Source organism: Trachinotus anak, unplaced genomic scaffold, assembly GCF_046630095.1.
Source record: "Trachinotus anak isolate AG129_WGS33_773 ecotype Australia unplaced genomic scaffold, CSIRO_AGI_Tana_v1 ptg000022l, whole genome shotgun sequence".
In the NCBI taxonomy this organism is placed as follows: domain Eukaryota; kingdom Metazoa; phylum Chordata; class Actinopteri; order Carangiformes; family Carangidae; genus Trachinotus; species Trachinotus anak.
In genome coordinates this window covers 638,549-660,294 of record NW_027273873.1, presented here as the reverse complement: position 1 = coordinate 660,294, position 21,746 = coordinate 638,549, and the positions used below count along the sequence as shown (strand labels likewise).

The window sequence follows — 21,746 nt, the reverse complement described above, 5'->3', positions numbered from 1 at the left end:
ACCTGTACCTATAGTACAGAAAAGCAATACTGAAGTTTGACAAAATGGCATCAACAAACTTTCTCATCTTGTGTAACTAAAAGAACAGTCACAAGCATTATATTAAAGCTAGAGACCTCATTCGTATAGTGTAATGTAAAATCCACATTGTAGTTTCACTCTTTGAGAAAACACTGCAATGTCTGGGAGAAACCTTAATGTAGTAGCCATTATTTTATTTTAAACTGAATGTGCTGAAGCTCAGAGACTGAAGAATAAATATTGTGAAACTTTTCAAATATCCAAAATGTGGCTATAAATACCTTTTAATAACCAGGATTTTAATTAATGAGCTTGGTGTCTGTATTATTAGACTGTTTCAGTAGATTCTGAAAATGTCCCAACAGATTGTATTTTTACAGACCGGCTACAGACTACAGGACTACAGTCCAGATCTCCTTACCCCCAGCAATGCTTTCCAGCTTCTCCTGGGAGACCCAAAGGTGTTCCAAGGCCAGATGAGAAATATAAATCCAACTGGATGGAAAACTTCCATCCTTATCAGATGCCCAAACCACTTTAACAACCTCCTTTTGACATGAAGAAGTAGCAGCTGTACTCCAGCTGTAGCTCCCTCTAAACGTCTGAGCTCCTCGCTGTGTTTATGAGTCTGAGTTTAGTCATTTTATTAGGTCTTTCTACCAGCAGCGCCGTCTTCTGTAATACACTCTTGATGGCAAATATACTTGGGCCACCGTTAATATACCTGGGCAGCCCACCCAAGTAAAGTCGATGTGTGAGAAACCCTGAACTAGTAAGGTCTTGTTCGTGAATAACGATAAAATGGAGCATGAGACTGTCACATTTATTGGTGCAGTGTCAGCAGTAATTCAGGTGATGTGCCAGACTGTTGTGGAGTCAGCAGACTTTAGCTCATGCTTTGCTTTGAGCCTTGAGTTTTGGATAGTGACCAAAAGAGTGAGATTGCAGATACAAGTGACCCAACCCAAACTGAACACTCTCCTCCCCACAACTGTGCCTTGAGGTCCTGTCTATGAAAATCACAACACACAACCCTAGCCGAGTCCGGCACCAACTTGAAACATGCCCCTGAGAATACAACTCTCAATCTGCCTATATATAGACCGAATGGCTAATTATGATGTGATAATAATACTTAACCCAAAACTAGAATTACCACCTCACAGTTGTATGCTTCTGCTTCAAAGGAGGAATGTATTCATTTTGTCAATATTAGCATATGAATTCTTGAATTACTGTCAAAAACATGCTTTGTGAGGTCACAGTGACCTTTGACCATCAGAATTTAAACAGCGCATCCTTGAGTCCAAGTGAGTTTTTATACCAAATTTGTACAAATTCCCTCAAGGTGTTGCTGAGATATCGTGTTCATGAGAATGAGACAGAGATGAACAAAAGCAGGGATCGTAAAAACAGCTAAAGGTAGCATTGTTGAGGCAGCACATCAGTGGTTATGTTACTGAGGACAGAGCTGTAACTTCTTGCAGGATGTTATATTAAAAAGTCACATTAACACAAACAGACATTTGTGTGAATATTCACTGTTGCTCATTTGAACCAGATTCCAGCAGCAGCATTAATGTTACTACTGACGCCTGGTAACGTTAGAATACAGAGGGGGATCGTCTCCGGTGGGGCTGCCATCAGGGCTCGCTTCTACCCGAGGCACAGAGTAGATGACATCGTTGGTGTTGTGACGGGGGGCGCTGTTGGGTGAGCTGACGGTCCTGTTGGAGAAATTCACCTCAGTGTAGGTGAGTTTACTCGAGTCTTCTTCAGCCTGGAGAAAGAAAATGACAAAAGGTCAAAGTGTATAAGGATGGAGCACATGTTGTATTGTATGTAACAACTTTTCACGTTTTTTAATTGGCATAATAAAATTACATTCACAGTTTTATGATCATTTGCTTTGCGGCTGTTTTTACCTGGTTAATTCAGTTCTAATGCATATTGTCTGTCACTGTATTTCCTGCAGCTTCATGCACTAATGACTCAATTAAAGACTGTTTGTCATGTAAAGAACTTTCTGGCAGCACCTGATGTGGATTACTAATCAGTCTAATAAATTACTGTTAAATGTGCCCCACAGAGATTTCTGTCAGACAATTTTTCACCACTGTATTAATGAGACTGAAAAAAAATATTTCTTTCTTAATTAAATATTTTATCATGTACTTTCATTTTTACAAGCTAGCAGTCCTCTTCTCTCCTGCCTTTGCTGGTACATCTCTACATTTCTTGGCAAGTTACCACCATCATCCTGGATCAGCCTAGATCAGCCTGTATCTGACTGTATCAGACTGTGTCAGACTGTATCTAAGTATGTGGAGGTTCTTTATAGCACCAGAGCCAATGGTTAAGATCACATCACTGCCCCCCCTTACATTATGCTGAGAACTGGCAGCAGTGACAAAGCTGCAGCCATCACTGGTTTGGATTCCATTTGGTTTGGTATATGTGGCACAGGTGTAACCTGAGGAGATTCCCACAGGTGGAGACCTGCTCTCTCTGATATCCTCATACACCTGGTTGGCCTACAGGAGAAGAAGAGAGGTTTGGTTTGTATTAATATCAGCTGGTCTCACAAACACTGACTCAGATTTCCTCAAACTCACCTCTGTGACAGAAGCATACTCAGTTTCCACAGTGGTTTCTGAAAAACAGAAGAATAAGTTCAAACCATTTCGTTATGTGAGAGAGTTGAATTAAAGAGACAGGTGCATGACAGGGTTGTGAGAATAACAGAAGTAAATAACAGAATAACAGAAGTCGTATCAACGCGGTCAGCAGTTGGAGTTACAACATGAAAGGAGACAATTAAGGTACTTTGAAACCCTCAATGCTCGACTGCTGCAATTTGACTCAGTTACTCAGTCAAATCCAAACACAAAGACAGGCTTCACAAACAATATTTTCAGTGTAATGTGCTTTCCCAGGAAATCATTATCTCTTATGTCCATTATACACATTAAACACATTACAATCATTCACAAATCTGCTTATCACAGAAAAAGATGCTTCAGAATCTGCCTGAGAATCATCACAATACATTTGTTACATACAGGAAGTACGAATAGCTAACAAGGCATAATTTTCATAATGCCAGTTGCCATCAAGTAAAGCCTCCACACAATGGAGCTGTAGTTTTTGTTCTTAAGAGTATGATTATTTTCCATGAAATAACGTAATAATTATGAATAATTCAAGCATCATCGTCAAGCGTCATTAAGAAGATGTACCATCCTTCAAAGTTGACAAAGTTGTGCTACATCTGCACTACTATGTCTTAGTTTGAAGTCTTCTGTTTCCTCCTCCGTCCACTCTCCTCTGGTCTTCAGCCTCTAAAACAGAGACTTTCAGAGACGCTGCTTGACCCGTTTGAGTCTAAAACTCCAGGTTGTGTTGTAGTCTGAACGGACAGACACAGAGACCTTTGGAAACGATGATGCAGACGCCCACGGTGGCTCCTGATTGGCTCTTATCAGCCTGGACTACCAGTGGTGAAACAACATGGAGAATGAATGAAAGTGTTACTGAGTTTGTTGTCTCTGCAGCAGTTGTTGCTCAGTTCAGTTCTGTATTTTAACTCTACAACTGTCTTTGCTGTCCCTCTTTGTAGTAATTTCTGCAACAATTGAACTGCAGAGGAGACGATCTGCTTTCTGTTTACACCGGCTCGCCATGCCCAGTGTACGCGAGTGGTCATGTAACTCTGTGCTTTCAGGTGTGTTAGTATGAAAAAACGCAATAGTGTGGACCTGCTAATGTACTGATTCTGGATTATGTCAATAAACTAAAAAATAAACTTTGAAGAGTGTGTCTGTTTCTAAAGTTGATGTTATATACACAGAGAGACAACAAATGATTAAAACGTTCATTTTTCTGAGAGAAATGGGAAGTTTTAGTGGTGTGGTTGCCTGCCTGTGTGAGTGTGCACATTTCCTGTTACTGCACCTTCAGATGTAGAAGTCCTCTTTCTGCAGACTATCAGCACAGCTGCCAATAACAGGACGACCAACACGGCCAGAGTCAGGCCCACATACAGCATCACACCTGTGGTAGTTTGAAGAGAACAAGCTTGTTTTACACTGACACTCCCTGATCATGATTTTTAATGTTATGCACTGGACTCTCAGGTATATGAGGCTCCTGATGGCACACAGTAAACTACATATATATGTTACACCTGCAAGGGAAGTGGGTGGAAAATAGTAAAAACATGCACACACGTGGAATTTCCACAGCAAGTGTATTTTATTACCACCACGCAAGCTAGCGTTCTTTTTTCTTTGTCTTTCTCTCTCGTTATTTTCCTCTCGGCCAGTGGCGCGGAAAAACAGCAACAACAACAAACACAGATCTCAGACTTTCAGAGTAAGACCTCTTTTCAGATCACAAATAATACTATATGGTGATATTAACTTCTAACTCTCAAGAATGAGACAACATGAATACATGACTGACTTGTTAACATTTTAGCTTTAGAGTTTACACATATACCCATGAATTAATTCTCATGACCACAATATTATTATCAGAGAGTTTTTTAATCTTATTGGACAATGAATTTCAAATTTTTCCAAAGCTTGTAACAGATTATGAATTATGCTCATTTTTTAACTTGTCACATATACATAACCACAAAAACAAGCACATACACAATCATGATACACCTGTTTGGTAAGACCTTTCCATTTACAGGTTGAGATGGAGTTTCTGTTTGATGTGGACATTTTAGCAGCAGACAGGAAGCTGGGGAAAGAGCCAGCCTGGCTTTGGCCTAAGGTAACAACATCCCCCTACAACCACCTCCACAGCTCACTAATTAACATGTTACATTTCAGCTGTTGCTCATATTTAGTGTCCATGTGAGAGTGAGTGTATTTCTCAAAATGTCAAACTGTATCTACACAGCTTCTCTGGTCATTTTGTCGGTGTGTACATCACTTCTTAGCTGGTTTCTCTATCAACAGACCATGACTGGAATGTACCAGGCTACAGGAAATGTTTCGTCACCTTCCGCCCTACGTCAGATTAGTTTGGTAAATCAATTACTCACACACATATACAAACCCATGAACTCACATAAATTACATGCAACAAACAAACTCACTCACTAGGATCTATGCACTGCACAATATACAAAATCTTTCAGTCATAGACTTTCATCTATTAAATCCAGTGTGTGGATTTACCTTTAGTAGTTGTTGTGACTTCATTGGAATCTGGTAAATGTGTAGTTGTAGTTGTGGTTGGTGTGGTGGTTGATGGGACCGGTGCTGAAAAAGGAAAAACATACTGATTCAAAGAAATCCTGATGATCCTCACACTCATGAGCTGCTGGAGAAAAACTGTGAGAGACTCGAGTTAGAGACTAAATTCTTTGCAACTGATCAGTTTGTCATTTTTATTCCTAAGAACGTGTTTGTTATTCTTAAGTAATGTTATTGTGTCACAATAATCAGATAAACAGTGTTTATATATGTGTTCAGGTTATTTTAAATGAGCATCTATCATTGATCAGTGAAAGACTAAATATCAGGTTCTTCAAAGCAGCTGCAGCAGGAACAATAAAAGTATCTTTCACAGCTCCAGAGACACTGAGGAACATTTTCACTCAGTTCATTAGGAACTCACCATCTTCCACGATGATCTGAAAGTTCCTGTGTGAACGAGAAGCCGCGAGTCTGTCCTGACCACACCTGTACCTTCCTGAGTCAGACGTGTTCAGCTGTGTGATGGTCACAAACAGAAATCCTCCTCTGGATCCTGTTAAATATCTGATGCTGTATCTGTCTCTCTGACCTGTGTCACCATCTGTTTCAACAAGAATTTCATTTCGTGTTCTACATCTGTCCTTACAGAGGTGCCTCCATGTTCCAAAGGAAGTAAAGGAGCATTCGACTGTGACAGTTCCTCCAGTTCTTGTATAGAGTGTTTTTTCTTCAGAGGGATCACTGCTTCCATCCAGCTGTGCTGTTGAAGAGAAACAGTTTCTGTGCTTCACATGATGCAGTCTGATCACAATTAGTACAATTTCAAGTCTGATCCACAGTCAGACTGGGAGCTGCCCAGTTCAACCAGTCTGTGGCTCCAATAGTTCAATACAATTATTATTTAAGTTGATTCTTTGGCCTCTGACTAAATTAAATTAAATTTGTGAACAACTGAAACATGTTTCTTCTTGGGGAAAACATTTCCACCTGTTCATTGCCTCTTTACTTATGAAATTAGTTTTTTATTATTATCATTTTTTATTTAAATTGATTTAAATACTCTGTGGTGGCAGGTGAACACATGGAAACCAAACACTGGTAAATGGCCACAGCTGTTAATGAAAACTTTGTGTTCAGAGACACAAACTGTTAAATACTGGTCAACACACCCAGACTCATGTGCTGTCATCAGTCATCTCCTGCTCCTGATATAAAATCTTCATCACAGAAACAATAAGTTTCATGTGTGATTCACTAATATTCAAACACACTGGCATTTTCATGACTTTAAGAAGAAACTCACCATCTACGACGATGATTTCTAACTCCCTGTATGAGAACTGAAATGTGCCCAGACCACAGTTGTATAGTCCTGAGTCAGACTTGGTCAGCTGGGTGATGGTCACATACAGATTTACTCCAGTAATAAGTCCTGCTTCATGTCTGATGCTGTATCTGCCTCTCTGAGCTCTGACATCTGTTGTTGCAATGAGAACGTTTTCTGCTTTACATTCTCCCTTACAGAAGAACTTCCATTGTCCAGAGGAACCAAAACGGCATTGAACTGTGATGTTTCCTCCTTCAGTGCCTGAATAGACAAAGAGCTGTGCATTGACGAGCACAGGGTTTCCATCCTGCAGAGCTGTTGAACAGATGGATAATCAATAGTTATTGTCTGTACTTCCTGTAAGATGCTGCAGTCTGATCACAATGTTTCCTGCTTCACATTTAGATGCACAGAGTCACACTGGGAGCTGCCCAGTTCAACCACAGTCTGACTGAGGATCAAAGACCTGCACTGCTGAGTTTGAGTTTTTTGTTTTAGTTGCTGTTATGGTCTTTGGTCCTTCTTTTTCCTTTTCTATCTTTTTCTTCTTTTCATGCACCATAATCTAAAATAATACTATTAAACAAGAGTGAGAAAAACTTCCTGTAACTTTCTGTAACTTTTTGTTTGCCAAGACACAAAAATATAACACAGCACAACAGTCACAGAGCACCATCATGTGAAATATCAAACAAAAGACAAGAGATTAAAATGAAGAGAAGAAAGTGAAAAATCCAGAAAATGTTGGCAGTTTTATTTTGGCTGTGACTGGCAGGTTCCATTTGTCTCTAGGATGTGATGTCTTATAAATTCTACTGATGGACATTGGGAAATTAGAACAATTTTTCACTTTTCTTTCTGACATTCGAATGACAAAAAATGATCAAGACAATAATTGGCAGATTAATCAATAATAATATGATGAATAATAATAAATTAATGATGAATAATGGTTTGTTGCAGACCTAAAAGCAAACATAAAAACAATGAAAGCATGGGATCTTTTTAAAATTTAAAAATATATATCTGCAGACTATTGGAATTATGAAGTAGCTGTTAAGTGGACCTTAGTTTTCCTTATGAAAAATAAGCTGAACATAAATAGAAGTAGATGCATTAGGTTGTGCTCTTCATTTTCACATTTCTAAAGTCTGTTCTGACACAATACTGTACACTGAAGAGCTTTTGTTCTCTGTAATTGTTTCTTTAGTCCTGACCACAGATTCTTAAAGTAATGTCAATGTGAATGACAAACTCCACAGACCTGGTTCTGTGTGGACTCTGAGTTAATGTGAGGACCATGTTTTAGGACAGACTTTAAAAAAGTGACTTATGCCTGAGCAACTTTGATTAAACATAATAAATTCAAATGATGCAATAACAACAGAAAGTGACAGAAATATAAAGTGGATGTACTCACAGAGGAAGAAGCAGCAGATCAAAGTTTGACAGACTTTCATGTTGAGGCTCTGAGAGTCCACTGCTGTCTCTCTTCCTTCTTCACTGGTAAATAAGGAACCTCTAACTTCTCTAAATGATGGAGCCCCTCCCTCAAACATACACATATTTAAAAGCTTGTTATATTATCCACTGTGTAAAATATTCATCTTAAAAGTAACTCAAGCTAAATATAATGGAGAAGAAAGCACAATATTTCCCTATGACATACAGAATAGTAGAAGGATAAAGTAGAATAAAATGGAAATACTCAAGTAAAGTACCTCAAAATTGTACTTAAGGGGGGGGGGGATCTGATGGCTGAATAGCTACTCTCCCTGCAATTCCTGTCTGACTCTACTGCCTCCCTTATGTGCTGATTTAATGGACGTGCACTCTCCACAGTAAGAACAGGAACGATGGGTCTATGAATACAGTTAGTAAGGTGGTTTCTATATTAAAGACAAGAAACTTCAAATATGTACAGAAGCATATGCAATAATAATGAACGCTAACTGTAAGAAATACACAGTCCAAAAGAGCTCAGTCCACGGAGAACTTTGTGATGTCACAACAAAACAGTCACCGGTCTCAGCCACGCCCCCATCTGGACCCACCATCCAACCTTGCAGGATTTGGTTTCTCTGAGTGTTTACCTGAAATTTTTACCTGCTATATTTTTATTGGATCACTCAGAAAACAGTCAGCCAATCAGAAGAGAGGCTAAGATCCTCTCCTCTGATTGGCTGACTGACCTGTTGTTACTAGAGCTCCAGAGAGAAGCCTGAGAGAGGAGATGTAAAACTACACTGAGATGGTTTTTGGTTCTAGAAACCACAAATATACAGTACAGGCCAAAAGTTTGGATACACCTTCTCATTCAATGCATTTCCTTTATTTTCATGACTATTTGCATTGTAGATTCTTACTGAAGGCATCAAAACTATGAATGAACACATGTGGAATTATGTACTTAACAAAAAAGTGTGAAATAACTGAAAACATGTCTTATATTCTAGTTTCTTCAAAGTAGCCACCCTTTGCTCTGAGTACTGCTTTGCACACTCTTGGCATTCTCTTGATGAGCTTCCAGAGGTAGTCACCTGAAATGGTTTTCCAACAGTCTTGAAGAAGTTCCCAGAGATGCTTAGCACTTGTTGGCCCTTTTGCCTTCACTCTGCGGTCCAGCTCACCCCAAACCATCTCGATTGGCTTCAGGTCCGGTGACTGTGGAGGCCCGGTCATCTGGCGCAGCACTCCATCACTGTCCTTCTTGGTCAAATAGCCTTTACACAGCCTGGAGGTGTGTTTGGGGTCATTGTCCTGTTGAAAAATAAATGATGGTCCAACTAAACGCAAACCGGATGGGACGGCATGTCACTGCAGGATGCTGTGGTAGCCATGCTGGTTCAGTATGCCTTCAATTTTGAATAAATCCCCAACAGTGTCACCAGCAAAGCACCCCCACACCATCACACCTCCTCCTCCATGCTTCACGGTGGGAACCAGGCATGTAGAATCCATCCGTTCACCTTTTCTGCATCGCACAAAGACACAGCGGTTGGAACCAAAGATCTCAAATTTGGACTCATCAGACCAAAGCACAGATTTCCACTGGTCTAATGTCCATTCCTTGTGTTTCTTGGCCCAAACAAATCTCTTTTGCTTGTTGCCTCTCCTTAGCAGTGGTTTCCTAGCAGCTACTTCACCATGAAGGCCTGATTCGCGCAGTCTCCTCTTAACAGTTGTTCTAGAGATGTGTCTGCTGCTAGAACTCTAATCTGAGCTGCTGTTAACTCGGATGAACTTATCCTCAGCAGCAGAGGTGACTCTTGGTCTTCCTTTCCTGGGGTCCTCATGTGAGCCAGTTTCGTTGTAGCACTTGATGGTTTTTGCGACTGCACTTGGGGACACATTCAAAGTTTTCGCAATTTTCCGGACTGACTGACACTTTTTTGTTAAGTACATAATTCCACATGTGTTCATTCATAGTTTTGATGCCTTCAGTGAGAATCTACAATGTAAATAGTCATGAAAATAAAGAAAACGCATTGAATGAGAAGGTGCGTCCAAACCTTTGGCCTGTACTGTATCTTCTGATGGAGATCAACACTTCAGATGAAACACCACAGCAACAGCACTTAACCCACCGCCATAACAATAAACAATTAACATTCCAACGGCACAGTGATACATAACCAATTAACAGAAATAAGGTCAACAGAGGGCGACCCAGTAGCCGAATGGTTAGGGCAATACTATGTGGGTGCAAATGTTTTGTGCCGGCAAGTCTGCGGATCAACTCCCAGCCAGCCGGACTCTGTGCTACATGTCATTCCCTTTATCTCTTTCCCATTTCCTGTCACTCTTCACTGTCATATAAATAAAAAGGGGCTTGCAAAAGCTAAAGAATAATAATGATAACATTGTCGAGGATCATATGGCAGTGAAGAACAGCATCAATAGTTTATCAACATGATATGACCATCAAATATTACAGGGATTCAAGCTGCATCACTTGAGATAGTACACAATACTATGGCAACGCAGACCACTACAACGCCTGAAACAAGTAGCAGAAAATATACTTTTAATCTCATAGCTGCACAAGAGTAAACCAAGTAATTTTGGCTGTATGTATATATATATGTATATATGGTCCTTAGTCCTTAGTACCAGTCTTTTCTTTGCCTGTGTCTTTTGTTTTTTCTTCCTCCTTCCGAGTGATGGTGTCATTTCTTTCAATCGAGGTGATTTCGTTTCGACCACTCGCGGCCTGAGTGTGTATATATATATATATATATATATATATATATATATATATATATATATATATATATATATATATATTCACACATATGCATTTGTGGGATGAGCAGCAGAGCTGAGTATGTGGGTTGCACCCATTTGCCAAATCTCCTCTGCAATGCCAAATAGCTTTTTTTTGCTGTTAACACTTTTTTGGTGTTGTTTGGTGGAATTGATGGATGAAGTCTGAAGAAACAAGACATACTGGCAATTTAACAATATATTCATCTAACAAACAGGAGCCTCAGTAGCGTGTGGAAGAACCATACACAGCCACAACAGCCTGGCACCTCCTGCTCATGCTGGTCACCAGCCTGGTCACACACTGCTGTGGGATGGCATCCCATTCTTCAACCAGCATTTGTCACAAGTCAGCCAACGTGTTTGTGTTGGTCACTCTGGCACGAACAGCACGCCCAAGCTGATCCCACAAGTGTTCAATGGGGTTGAGGTCAGGACTGCTGGCAGGCCATTCCATCTTCTCCACTCCCAAATTCTGGAGGTAGTCTCTGATAAACCTCACTCTGTGGGGGCGAGCGTTGTCATCTTGGAGGACAGAGTTTGGTCCCAGACTGTGGAGATATGGGATTGCCACTGGTTGCAGAATTTCGTCTCGATGTCTCTCTGCATTTAGATTGCCTCCAATGATGACAAGCCTCATTTTTCCAGTGAGGGAGATGCCATCCCCCGCCATCACACTGCCTCCACCAAAAGATGTTACTCTATCGGTGCAGCAAAACCAAAACGTTCTCCGCGTCTTCTCCACCTTTTGACCCTATGATCCAAGTACCATAGGCAGATTCTGGACTCATCGCTGAACATAACGTCTTCTTGGGACGCCCACTTGGCCTTCAGTTTGCAGATGGTACTAGGGCTCACTCCAAATAATGCCACAACTTAGTTTTGCAGAACACCAGCTTGAAGTTGCCCTATCGCACGGGCCCTATCCAGATCAGTCAAAAGTGGCATGCCGATTCTTGGAGCAGGGCCCATGCTCACAGGTGCTGACAACTGTTAGCACCTGTGGGTACCAGAGGCTCAAAAAAAGTGTCAATAGCAACAGCAAAAAAAAAGCTGTTTGGCATTGGCAGAGAAGATTTGGCAAATCTTTCATGGGCGCAACCCACATACTCAGGTCTGCTGCTCATCCCACAAATGCATGTTACTTACAAATGTGGTACCATCTGAAAGGGAAATAAACAGGCTTTCCAACGGTATAAGATTTATTGCCAAGAAGCATTGTTACAACAAAGAAATAATCTACCAAACACAAATTTCCTTACTTTTTGTACTTAGTTTATATATATCATGGTTGCTGAAAAAAGGGATGCCTGTCATGAAAACCATTAACGACCTTCTGAACAGTCTACATGAGCAGCATGTTAACAGTTTAAATAGACCCCCTGGCTTGTTGGATTACAGTATGCTGCAGTAAAGTAGAAACTCTGCACTACTACTACTGAGGTGATTACAGCAGAGGTCAGCAGCAGCTCATTTTTCAACCTGCAACTGGGGACATAAGCATATTTACTGATTAGTGGAGACACTGATCTGTGGTTGGAGGAGTTTAGTTTGTTAAAATATTATGGATGCATTTATTTGGGAACTGGATACAGCCTATTTATAAATCTGGCTGCTTTACACATATTAAGTTGAAGAATAGCAATCATACCCTTTTTCACATCTTTGAAGTAGCACAGAATTATATATATACACACACACACACACATACATACTGTTACAAATAAGTAACGCATCAGCAAACAGAAAAACACATTCTCCAATATAACATATATACGGCATAAAGAAATGCTTTTAAGTTGCTGAGTTCTTAGGAACAAAATCCAGGTGTGAATACACAAAGGATCACTTGTGTTGTATGTGTGTGAGTGAAGTGTAGGTCTGGTCCCGATCCCTGGTGGCTGAACTGAGGCTCTGGTAGGTGGAGTCTTCACCTGTGGAGACTGGAGGACAGTTCTCATACTGGGTGATCTGAAAAAACAACAAAGCAGCAGATATTTGACAGGAATAAAAAACAGACCTGAAATACAATTAAAGCCTTGGAAATGTTTTATGTATGAAACAAAAACCGACACACTTGCTTGTAACTACGACAGGTTTGTGTACGAGGGTGATGGACAGTGAAGAAAGTGGAATACAGTGCACAAGTGCTGAGTCAACTGTAACTGCTTCTGTTGCTTTCTATAGCCAAGATTTTAAGTTTAAAGGCAGGTGCATGAATAATTTGAGTTTTATTGAGTATCTTAAATAAATGAATAAGTAAAAAGATAAAAAGGTATTTTCACAATATACACTTTTTAAATATTTTTGTTTTCATGTGCTACAGAGTCAGTAACTACAAATATGATGAACATATTCTACTCATGGAAAACACGTAAAAAAAACCACAGCCTTTGTAATTTTAGCTTTACAGTGGTCAGAGTCACAGTCAAGAGAGTGAACAGAGAGTTCATGGAAATCACCTCCATGTTCATGCTGTCTGAGTTTCCTCCTGTCACCAAACCTGTGGAGCAGACAAAGTATGTTTCTCTGTTATAGTGAGTAATAATTAAAGGTGTGGATGGGGTAGGAAGGTACTCTTGGTGAGAAGAAGCAACAGGAAAACAGCCAATGATAAAACAGCAGCCACAGTCACACACAGCAACAAAAACCTAATCTTTCTGTTGCAGGAAGCACCAAAGGCTTTGGTCTGATGGAATCATTTCGAAATCTAATTTAAAACCACAAATATATATGGTTTAATTTAGAAAAGTATGAGCCCTGACAGTTCTTGACTTTCTTGTTTCTATCATGAAGCTGCAGACAAAAGACAAAAGCTTACATCTGTTTTTAATTTTCTTCTTAAAAACCCAACATAAATGAGATTTCTTTATCCAATTTGCATTTTCTTTACATTTCATTAAACTTACACTTTTTTTTTAATTTCAAAAATATACTCCATGTTTTATTTTTGGTTGATTTCTAATTCTTATCTTGTTGGATCAGAAGAAGAGAGACAAATCCATAAAATCCAGCCTCTGAAGCCAAACTCACCTTTCAGGGAAACAAGTATTTGCAGATTGGTATTTGCCATTAACGACACATGCACACATCAAAAACACACAAGCACCCACCCATACATACACAGGGTTTCCTCAATTTATCCAAGTGGGACAAGAGCCTGTTTTTTTATGCTATAATGTGAACACAACTTAAGCACAATCAAACACACACACACACACACACACACACCCAAAAAATCCAATCACTCCACCAACTGCTAAGACCCCAGACCTCAGCTCTGACTGGATAAAAGTGGAGGTAAGCAGGATGACTCAAAAGTCATCAAAAAAAATATTTAGGTTTTACAGCAGCTCTTCACACAGACTTCAAGTGACATGTGAAATGTCTTTTTTACAGAGAAATGAGAAGTGTGAGTTACTGTGTGTTTCTTACCACAGAGTTTGGTTTTCATCTTGACACAGATTATCACCAGAGTCAGAGACAGAAGGATGACCACAACGACCGGAGTCAGACACGCATACAGCAGAGGACCTGTGTAGATGAACAAGTCTGTTTTACACTCAGCCAGTTGATAACCTTCAAAAATTAAATTCTAAATACTAAAAAAAAAAAAAAAATCAGGTTTAAAAACATTGTCAGACCTCAGATACTTCCAGAGTCTGTGTGAGTAACACAGAGTGTAAAACACAGTTTGTTTACAAGATTATGAATTCGTTAACATTCAAACCACTAGTGTTCAGCACAGAGAGGGGTTGTCTAGTGCAGCAGTCTGGGTATCATCTTTCTAATCTCTGATATCCACCATGCTCTTTTTTTAACATCATATCTTCTACTTTTTGGCTGTTGTCTGAAAAACATCTGCACTGTTACTCCTTTCTGTTCTCTCTGTCAGTTTACCACTCATGAAGGTCTTGTTCTTGTGGTAAATTATGAAAAAATTTCAGTGAGTTTTGTAGCGTGTGTCATTACAAAATAGCCTGAAATCACTTCCTCGTTTACTGCTGCCTGTACAACAGACTGTCAGTAGTTTGTAGTAAAATGTAAAATGATATTTAGGAGACTTAATTGTCATCATCTTTTTGTGTCATCACGGACAGAAAAAAATTGATGCATTGCATTGTGGGATTGTTAGTAGAAAATAATGTAAATACCACAGATGCTACATTCAACTGTGGACATTTCAAGAACTAGATAACAGAGCAAGGCAGCACTTCATTACAAGTGCCCATAAAATAAGACTTTAGAGAATATCTTCATGTCACGTATAAATGACAAAACCCTGACCACAGCAAACTGACATAAGATAATCATGGAGTGTTTTTCTGATTTTCAAGTATTATCCTTGACTAATTATGGACCCCACTTGTTGTACTGTCTTTATACCACTGAATTGTAATGTCCCATTGTCATTGTCAGCTTTTATTATTATTATTATATTGTGGCTTTTATTTTTTTTATTTCATTTTTTTTCCTTCACAACTCACTGTTGATTTTTTAAAGAACAAAACTCAAACATAAAAGTATAATAAAATAAATGAATAAATAAAGACTTGCTCATACTTGTTCTAGCATTGTTCAAGTAACCAGGTGACTCACTGACACATCCTGAAGAACAGTGAATCCTAAATAGCATATTTTCAAAAGCAGAGTGGGAGTGTTCAATGCAAACATCATAATATAATATATGGATATGCATAACCAGGTTTCTTAGGTTGTATATTATATTAACAAATAGCAACTAGTATTATTAACACTAGTGTGCGTGTAAAGATACAAACTGACAGATGATGGTGATGACATGACACGGACCAACATCTGACAGAAGATAAGAGGTTAAATCTAAAATCCAGTTTTATAAAATTTTTGTTATTGACATTAAATACATAGATGGAAAGATGGATCCCCTCAGGGCTTCCACTGGATGTCTGAACTCTGAGACCAAAACGTCCACAAAGTTCCCTGAATGTACCTGAATCTGAGGAAGTTGTGGAGCTTAATGCCTGTGTTGCTGTTGGTGGTGTGGACGCTGATGGAGATGTGAACAGTTACACAAAGAAATACTGTTCAGAAGAAGTATGTGATTCTTAACACATCTCACAGGTTACAGCTAGTTAGCAAATAATTTCTTTGTGAAAACTCAAAAATCATTTGTAATCCTAAAAGATGCTTGGTGTGACAGCCCCTGTGGTTCACTGCTGCTCTGTTCTGTTCCAGGGCTGCAGACCTGACAGAGGACTTTAGTCAGGAGGGGCACTGGGCTCAGACCAGAGCAGCAGCCAGTCCCACGGAGGTCTCCTCTCTCCACACACCTCTGCGTTGTGGTTTTTGCTTTTCTTCATTTTTACAGCACAACATCCATGCAACACATTTTCACTCATCCCATCTCCATATGACTGACATGACAGACTCCTCCCACCTATTTGTTCATATTTGTTTTCATTACTTTGTTGTAAATACAGTTAATTACTTTGTTATTTAGTATATCCACACATAGAGAAAAACTGTTGGTTTAAAATGAGCATATATCATTGATCAGTAAACAATATAACAGTATATACAAACACACACACATACAGTAGTTGTGTTTTAATTACTTGTGACTGTTGGTGTAGTTGTAGTTGTGGTTGGTGTGGTGGTTGATGGGACCGGTGCTGAAAAAGGAAAAACATACTGATTCAAAGAAATCCTGATGATCCTCACACTCATGAGCTGCTGGAGAAAAACTGTGAGAGACTCGAGTTAGAGACTAAATTCTTTGCAACTGATCAGTTTGTCATTTTTATTCCTAAGAACGTGTTTGTTATTCTTAAGTAATGTTATTGTGTCACAATAATCAGATAAACAGTGTTTATATATGTGTTCAGGTTATTTTAAATGAGCATCTATCATTGATCAGTGAAAGACTAAATATCAGGTTCTTCAAAGCAGCTGCAGCAGGAACAATAAAAGTATCTTTCACAGCTCCAGAGACACTGAGGAACATTTTCACTCAGTTCATTAGGAACTCACCATCTTCCACGATGATCTGAAAGTTCCTGTGTGAACGAGAAGCCGCGAGTCTGTCCTGACCACACCTGTACCTTCCTGAGTCAGACGTGTTCAGCTGTGTGATGGTCACAAACAGAAATCCTCCTCTGGATCCTGTTAAATATCTGATGCTGTATCTGTCTCTCTGACCTGTGTCACCATCTGTTTCAACAAGAATTTCATTTCGTGTTCTACATCTGTCCTTACAGAGGTGCCTCCATGTTCCAAAGGAAGTAAAGGAGCATTCGACTGTGACAGTTCCTCCAGTTCTTGTATAGAGTGTTTTTTCTTCAGAGGGATCACTGCTTCCATCCAGCTGTGCTGTTGAAGAGAAACAGTTTCTGTGCTTCACATGATGCAGTCTGATCACAATTAGTACAATTTCAAGTCTGATCCACAGTCAGACTGGGAGCTGCCCAGTTCAACCAGTCTGTGGCTCCAATAGTTCAATACAATTATGATTTAAGTTGATTCTTCGGCCTCTGACTAAATTAAATTAAATTAAATTAAAACATTTCCACCTGTTCATTGCCTCTTTACTTATGAAATTATTATTTTTTAATTATTATTTTTAATCTAAATTGATTTAAATACTCTGTGGTGGCAGGTGAACACATGGAAACCAAACACTGGTAAATGGCCACAGCTGTTAATGAAAACTTTGTGTTCAGAGACACAAACTGTTAAATACTGGTCAACACACCCAGACTCATGTGCTGTCATCAGTCAGCTCCTGCTCCTGATATAAAATCTTGAGTGTGATTCACCAATATTCAAACACACTGGATTCAGTTCAGTTAATTTACAGCAGAGCTGTTTGTTTTAAATGAGCATGTATCAGTGTTCACAGTGATGAGAAATATATCAGCAGCTGCCATTTAACAGTGAAACATTTCCTCAGACCTTCAGACACAAGTAACATTTTCATGACTTTAAGAAGAAACTCACTATCTACGACGATGATTTCTAACTCCCTGTATGAGAACTGGGTTGTGCCCAGACCACAGTTGTATAGTCCTGAGTCAGACTTGGTCAGCTGGGTGATGGTCACATACAGATTTACTCCAGTAATAAGTCCTGCTTCATGTCTGATGCTGTATCTGCCTCTCTGAGCTCTGACATCTGTTGTTGCAATGAGAACGTTTTCTGCTTTACATTCTCCCTTACAGAAGAACTTCCGTTGCCCAGAGGAACCAAAACGGCATTGAACTGTGATGTTTCCTCCTTCAGTGCCTGAATAGACAAAGAGCTGTGCATTGACGAGCACAGGGTTTCCATCCTGCAGAGCTGTTGAACAGATGGATAATCAATAGTTATTGTCTGTACTTCCTGTAAGATGCTGCAGTCTGATCACAATGTTTCCTGCTTCACATTTAGATGCACAGAGTCACACTGGGAGCTGCCCAGTTCAACCACAGTCTGACTGAGGATCAAAGACCTGCACTGCTGAGTTTCCCTGTGTAAATAAAGGTTTCAATCAGTCAATTGTAAAAGTAATTGATTCCCACCAGATCATTTAATGTGTTTTTTTCTTCTCTCACTCCTGAGCTATAAAAACTGTATAGAAACTGCTCACACAACAATAATTAAATCCATGTAAGGTTTCAGTGTCAATATTCCCATCCTCTGACTGTAGAATAGAAGCTTTCTTAATAAAAGCCACCCCACGTTAATGGTGAAGCTATAATTTGTTCGATTAAAGAGCAGAGATTTAGGTACAAGCTACTACAGTACTGACAGCTACTAATAATGGTATTAATATTAATAAGAGAAAATTAATAAAATGGCACCTTTTCTCTCTTGTTGCACATCCACAAACTATCAGGGGCTTAAATAACATACACACTTTCTGACTGGAAGTCAAAGTCATAATCTAACCTCTGCACAACGCCATCCCAAACAGAGAAAACTTAACGGTTCTAATTTCTGTGCCACCAAAAAGTAAGTACTGGCCTCAACCTGGCCACCCATATAAGAACCATCTGGCTCCACCATTGACTGATGCCAAAAACAGAGGCAGCACAAGGGGACAGAACAGTCGGCCCACAACCTCATCCTATGAGACAGTAAAATCAGCATTAAGAACTTGGGTGAATTTGAGCCCTTTACTTATTTATTGATAAGTACTAGTAATAAACTATGTTCTAAAGGACATGTTCACATTTTTTCAAGTTGGACCTTAAACAAAACTGATATGTTTATACTGATATATGTGCACTCCCAGAGCTTTTGTTCTCTGTAATTGTCTCCTACTGGCCACAAACAGGCCCCTTCTTATAGTGATTTTAATTGAGGTCCATAGATCTGGTTCTGTGAAAGATTTGAAAGACTTAGAAACATGTGAAACTGTCTTTTCAAGTGACTCATACCTGACTGATCATCATGTGCATCAACACATAAACCACTCTTTGTCCAAATGAACAACTGAGCAACTGTTATTAAACATAATAAAGGGAAATTATGCAAATGCGAGTGAAAGTGAGAAAGAAAATGGCAGAGATATAAAGTGGATGTACTCACAGAGGAAGAAGCAGCAGATCAAAGTGTGACAGACTTTCATCTTGAGGCTCTGATGGTTTATTGCTGTCTCTCTTCCTTCTTCACCGATAAATAAGAAACTTCCCACTTCTCTAAATAATGGAGTCCCTCCTCCAAACACAACACACACAGTTCAGAAGAATTGCAGGTAGCCCTTTAATTTACAGGCTGTTAATTATGTAATAATTACATAGAAATTATATAGTTGAATAATAAAAATTGAATCAGAACAAAGAGTGTTGATCAGTAATGAGATGGCAATTAATTGTGACAGTAAGTACTGTAGCCCACGTACATGGTAAGACAGCAGGGTCCTGTCTCTATAGGCTACCATTAATATCTATAGCATTAATATCTCATACTGCATTGTAAAGACAGGCTGTTAGCAGGTAAAACCAAGTCTCAATAATACTGTCCAAAATATATCAGGAATACATTTATGAATCTGGCCACCTGGCAGTATCAGAACTCAGGCCCACAGCCGCTGCAGACTAACCTCCTAACCTTCAGTCTCAGCCAGCACCTCCTGATTCGACTACATGTCAGAACATGTAAAAACTGATGGAGCAGTGACCTCTAGTGCTGCACAGAATGATGCACCACAGTCTTCTCTGGAGGCTAAAGACTGTATCTCTAAATACTTTTTTTTTTTTTAAATCTAATTTTGTCATAATGTTTTTTCAAATGTAACATTGGTAAAAACTAAACTGCTTTGAACAAAGCAATGCTCTCTTCCACACTTAAAATTCTAGTTATTCTGATGAGAGTTATAAACATGGGAAGTTTGCAATACTGAATTTTTCTGTTGCAAAATGTCTTCCATCCTCATGCTATTGATCATAATTCTCTCAAAATTACAACTATTTCTCTCAAGACAACTTTTAGACAATTTTTTTTTTTTAAACACTAAAATTCCCCAGTGCAGACTTTTTTTTACAGCACAACTACGAACGTTTTTATAGAGACTTTTATAGAAACTTTTCAGAGGTAAGAAAAGATTTGCTTCACAGTTTGGTGGAAGTTTCAGTTAAGTTTATTTGTTCAATATGGCTAAAACACAAAGATCATTCTGTGATGACAAGAGAAAATGACATGTTTCACAACAAACTTGTAAAACGTCATTAACTCAATACTGTTAAGATTAATCATGTCTTTTGAACACTTAATTCTGATTTAAGTTGAAAATTAAATTATTACATCATTATATTGAATAGTAAAAGTTCAATACACATTCTGTTCCCTGCAAAGCAAAAGCTAAATCATCATTTTGTTTAAATGTGAGAGGAATACATCTTTTCTTTTTCCTATTTAAAAAAAATTATTTTATTCTAAAAAAAGATAAAATAAAAAAGATAAAAGAGAGGAATATATCAGACTGCCCGTCTGTAACCGTTGTTGGTATTTGTAGAGAGTTCTCAGTCCTTTGTTTCAGTTCTGAAAAAAGAAGAACATGGGTGCTGAGGTTAGAAGTGTAAAAATGCCCCATAACATGTAAAAATGAAAATTACATTTACTTAAGTAAAATAAACAAAAATTTAGAACTAAAGAATAATGTTAAGACATTGTAGGGAAGACTGAAAACATCACAGAAATACTGTATGAGGTTTTTCCACTATCACTCTCCTGAGTGACTACAAATTAGTGACTATAAAAAGTAAAAATATTCAAATATGAAATGTAGTGGCGGGAAAGTCTCCAAAGTGGAAATTATGACAGTTTTGTATTTTGCTGTCATGTAGCACAGTGTTGGCAATGTTACCTATAACACTCTTTCTCAGCCCTCAACTCAAACGAAACCAAAAATGTAGATTTAACTAATTAGATGAATTAATTGATACAAAAAATACATAAGAGAAAGAATTTTACACTTTGTTTATCTGCAAATATAAATTTGTATAGTACGTATACAAATTTTGGTCATAAACTTTCTTGCAAAATACTGCAATTTTTCAGTTGTAATTTCTATAAGGAACATTTGGCTGAGCAAATAATGTGACAAGGCAACAAACTGCTCGACAGGTGTTGATCGTTACCTGGTGTCACGTTGCTCGTGCCACTCGCTCTCATTCAGAATTTGTGGGTTGAGCAGATGCTTTAACCAGTTCTTCAGCAACATCGAAACACTCCTCCCACTGTTCATTGCGTATTTTGTTCTCCACTTCCTCTATCAACCTTTCCTTTGCATATTTCCTCAAAATATCTTTCAGTACATTTTTCTCCTCTTCCAGAATCAGTTTGTAATAAAAGTTTTTTCTTTCACAACTTGATGGTTTCCTCCATCCAAATGATGACAACAGGGCTGGCACAAAAATGATACCAAAGAGCAAAAAAGTGCCAATAACCTGGAA

The 21,746-nt window shown here is 38.8% G+C and overlaps 1 protein-coding gene across 2 annotated transcripts; it reads right to left on the bottom strand.

The window, feature by feature from the left end:
* Positions 1–1,286: 1,286 nt before the first annotated feature.
* Positions 1,287–19,585, bottom strand: LOC139606548 (polymeric immunoglobulin receptor-like). Of its 2 annotated transcripts, XM_071458787.1 has the most exons (8): positions 19,381–19,585; positions 17,809–18,147; positions 16,843–17,181; positions 5,217–5,300; positions 3,976–4,074; positions 2,637–2,674; positions 2,406–2,555; positions 1,287–1,801 (listed from the first exon to the last, which is right to left on the bottom strand). In XM_071458787.1, exons 1-8 carry the CDS (start codon positions 19,418–19,420, stop codon positions 1,607–1,609), a joined length of 1,284 nt encoding a protein of 427 aa, XP_071314888.1. In that variant the 5' UTR covers positions 19,421–19,585; the 3' UTR covers positions 1,287–1,606. The 2 variants fall into 2 exon arrangements, with proteins under 2 accessions (XP_071314888.1, XP_071314889.1); XM_071458788.1 differs by lacking the exons at positions 1,287–1,801; positions 2,406–2,555; positions 2,637–2,674; positions 3,976–4,074; positions 5,217–5,300 and adding exons at positions 11,782–12,801; positions 13,293–13,333; positions 14,266–14,364; positions 16,428–16,484.
* Between the last annotated feature and the right edge of the window lie 2,161 nt (positions 19,586–21,746).

Excerpts from the sequence above, each read along its gene's own strand:
- LOC139606548 (XM_071458787.1), bottom strand. The coding sequence starts at position 19,420 with ATGAAAGTCTGTCACACTTTGATCTGCTGCTTCTTCCTCT. Across the intron at positions 17,182-17,808 it reads AGAAATCATCGTCGTAGATA|CACAGCTGGATGGAAGCAGT; the intron begins GTGAGTTTCTTC and ends TCTCTTCAACAG. Across the intron at positions 1,802-2,405 it reads CTGCCAGTTCTCAGCATAAT|GCTGAAGAAGACTCGAGTAA; the intron begins GTAAGGGGGGGC and ends TTCTTTCTCCAG.